At 45.5% G+C, this 2131-nt stretch overlaps 1 protein-coding gene across 1 annotated transcript; it reads left to right on the top strand.

Moving 5' to 3' along the window:
• The first annotated feature begins 503 nt into the window (after positions 1-503).
• Positions 504-1859, top strand: LOC103710968 (uncharacterized). The gene has a single exon (XM_008796915.5). The coding sequence runs from the start codon at positions 683-685 to the stop codon at positions 1253-1255; it is 573 nt and encodes a 190-aa protein (XP_008795137.1). The 5' UTR covers positions 504-682; the 3' UTR covers positions 1256-1859.
• Positions 1860-2131: the final 272 nt, after the last annotated feature.

Raw genomic sequence — 2131 nt, 5'->3', positions numbered from 1 at the left:
AGCCGCTAATCCATCAATTGCATTAATTATTAAAAGACTGTAGGCTGTTCTACTGTTGCTATCCATTCGCAAAGCATTTCTTATGGTTCAGCGAAGAGCTACGTGATCTCGTAGTTGAGCTGAGGAGATGTACTGGTGCACGTCGGCAGACAGCAAATCACATCAAAGTTCACATGCATGCAAAATATTGCATACAATCTGGGTGAAGAAAAAAAAGAGAACTAAATAACTGCGCCGAAAGGTTAAGGTGACAGCAAGCCTGGGCATGTATTCATAGCCATCCAAATAGCAAGCTGCCAGTGGTTCTTTGTGTTAAACATCAGCTGCATGATTATGGTCTTCAAAAACTAGTATTCTTTTCATAAATCTTCACGAAAAATCCAGGATTTTCAAGTCTTCTCCTTTTAAATTTCGATCACAGAATGGTGAACAACCGTGGTCCACACGAACTTACTTCAATAAAGCAGAAGATAACTAGTATAAATAATGCTCTAGGGTGGTCTTCATCCCTCACATTGAGACCAAGGTTGATCTCCGTTCTTAACTAGTAGATCGAGCTAGGTTTCTTTGCTATCCTATCCTGCAAACTCGAACTAATCCTCCAATTCTTTCAGATTTTCTTTTTCCCATCACCGACCATCTTTAACTCATTTTCTTGGCTGGAAGTCATTATTTCCCTGCCATGGCACCAAACGCAGAAACGCTTGTTGCTTCCTACACGAGGAACAGCCTCGACAAGCCTCAGAAGCCTCGGAGGATCTCGATGGAGGGCCTCCAGAGGGCGATCTCCGATCTCTCCTTTGAGCTAAGCAAAGAGGGAGTAGACACAAAGCTTGCACCCATCTCGGAAGTGGAAGATGCCAAGTGCGAGTGCTGCGGGATGTCCGAGGAGTGCACTCCTGGATACATCCACCGTGTCCGGGAGAAGTTTTCCGGCAAGTGGATATGTGGGCTGTGCTCGGAAGCCGTGAAGGAGGAGGTGGAGAAGAATGGGGGCAGGCTAGATGAAGCCCTCAACAGCCACATGAGCGTGTGTGTGACGTTCAACAGGATTGAAAGGAGGCAACCCGTTCTCTTCCAGGCCGAGGCGATGAGAGAGATCCTGAGGAGGTCGAGGCTGGACGGAAGAGGAGCCAGGGCCAAGTCTAGCAGCCCGAGGGACAGGGAGAGTGTGAAGAGGGGCGGCATCACGAGGAGCTCCAGCTGCATTCCGGCTATAACAAAGGAGATCGACGAGAAAGCAAGTGCCAATTAATATGGTATACCGTCGGGTGGTTTGGCCTTTGTTTTCTTCGGTATCAACTGGGTAGAGAGAGGGGGAAGGGGAGAAGTGTTCATGCTGGGTGGCATGGACACTGCAAGTACTAATTTTCTGCTTCACCCTCCTCCATGTATGTCATTAGGGTTTTTTTCTTTTTGGTGGCAAGCACGCGTTCATACCTGAGGGGCTTTTTTTGCAAGGGGGAGTCATATATACTTCTTCATTTTTGTGCTGCATGTCACCCTCATTGTGACCCCTTGTCAACCTTCGTTCTCCGTAAGGATATTGCCCTTGAGATGTGGTCTTGTGCCCTAGCCTCTCTTGCTGTATATTTCTCCCCATGTGTGTTGCTTTTGTGTACTGGGATTTTTTTCTTACCCTGCTTGGCTTTTCCAGAGCCTTTTTAGTAAGTGTTAGTATCCTCCAGTTCATGGCTAGCTTCATGCATTTATTTACAGTTTAATGCGTGCACAACTGTTTTAGGAAGGGCTTATTTCAGGGCTTCGGGAAATCTATCTCCTCCTCTAGTGAGGTGGGTATGTAGCATGTATTATGTCAAGCTTTGATATTAGTAAAAGTAAATATAGCTTTTGTTGTATATTGAGCATTCTGATCTCTCTCTCTCTCTCTCTCTCTCGCGCTCGCTCGCTCTCTCTCTCTCTATGTGTGTGTGTGTGTGGTGCGCGTACATCAAAAAAGAAGAAAAAAAAAAGACCCACATAAGAGCTATATGAATGCTGTTTTTACCAAAAAAAAAAGAAAAAAAAAAAGGAAAAGAAAAGAAAAGAGTTCCTTACGTGAACATGCTAGCCAATTGGATCTTGAGACAAGACCGACAGTGCTGTCAATGTGGCATGGTGTGATGAGTCT

The sequence above is a fragment of the Phoenix dactylifera genome, chromosome 5 (assembly GCF_051530095.1).
Source record: "Phoenix dactylifera cultivar Ajwa chromosome 5, Ajwa_hap1_PhDact_Kaust_v1.1, whole genome shotgun sequence".
NCBI lineage: Eukaryota > Viridiplantae > Streptophyta > Magnoliopsida > Arecales > Arecaceae > Phoenix > Phoenix dactylifera.
Note: the sequence above shows the minus strand (reverse complement) of the source record. Positions and strands in the feature narration are given on the sequence as shown.

Bases quoted from the DNA above. Each gene is read 5' to 3' on its own strand.
- LOC103710968 (XM_008796915.5), top strand. From the start codon at position 683: ATGGCACCAAACGCAGAAACGCTTGTTGCTTCCTACACGAGGAACAGC.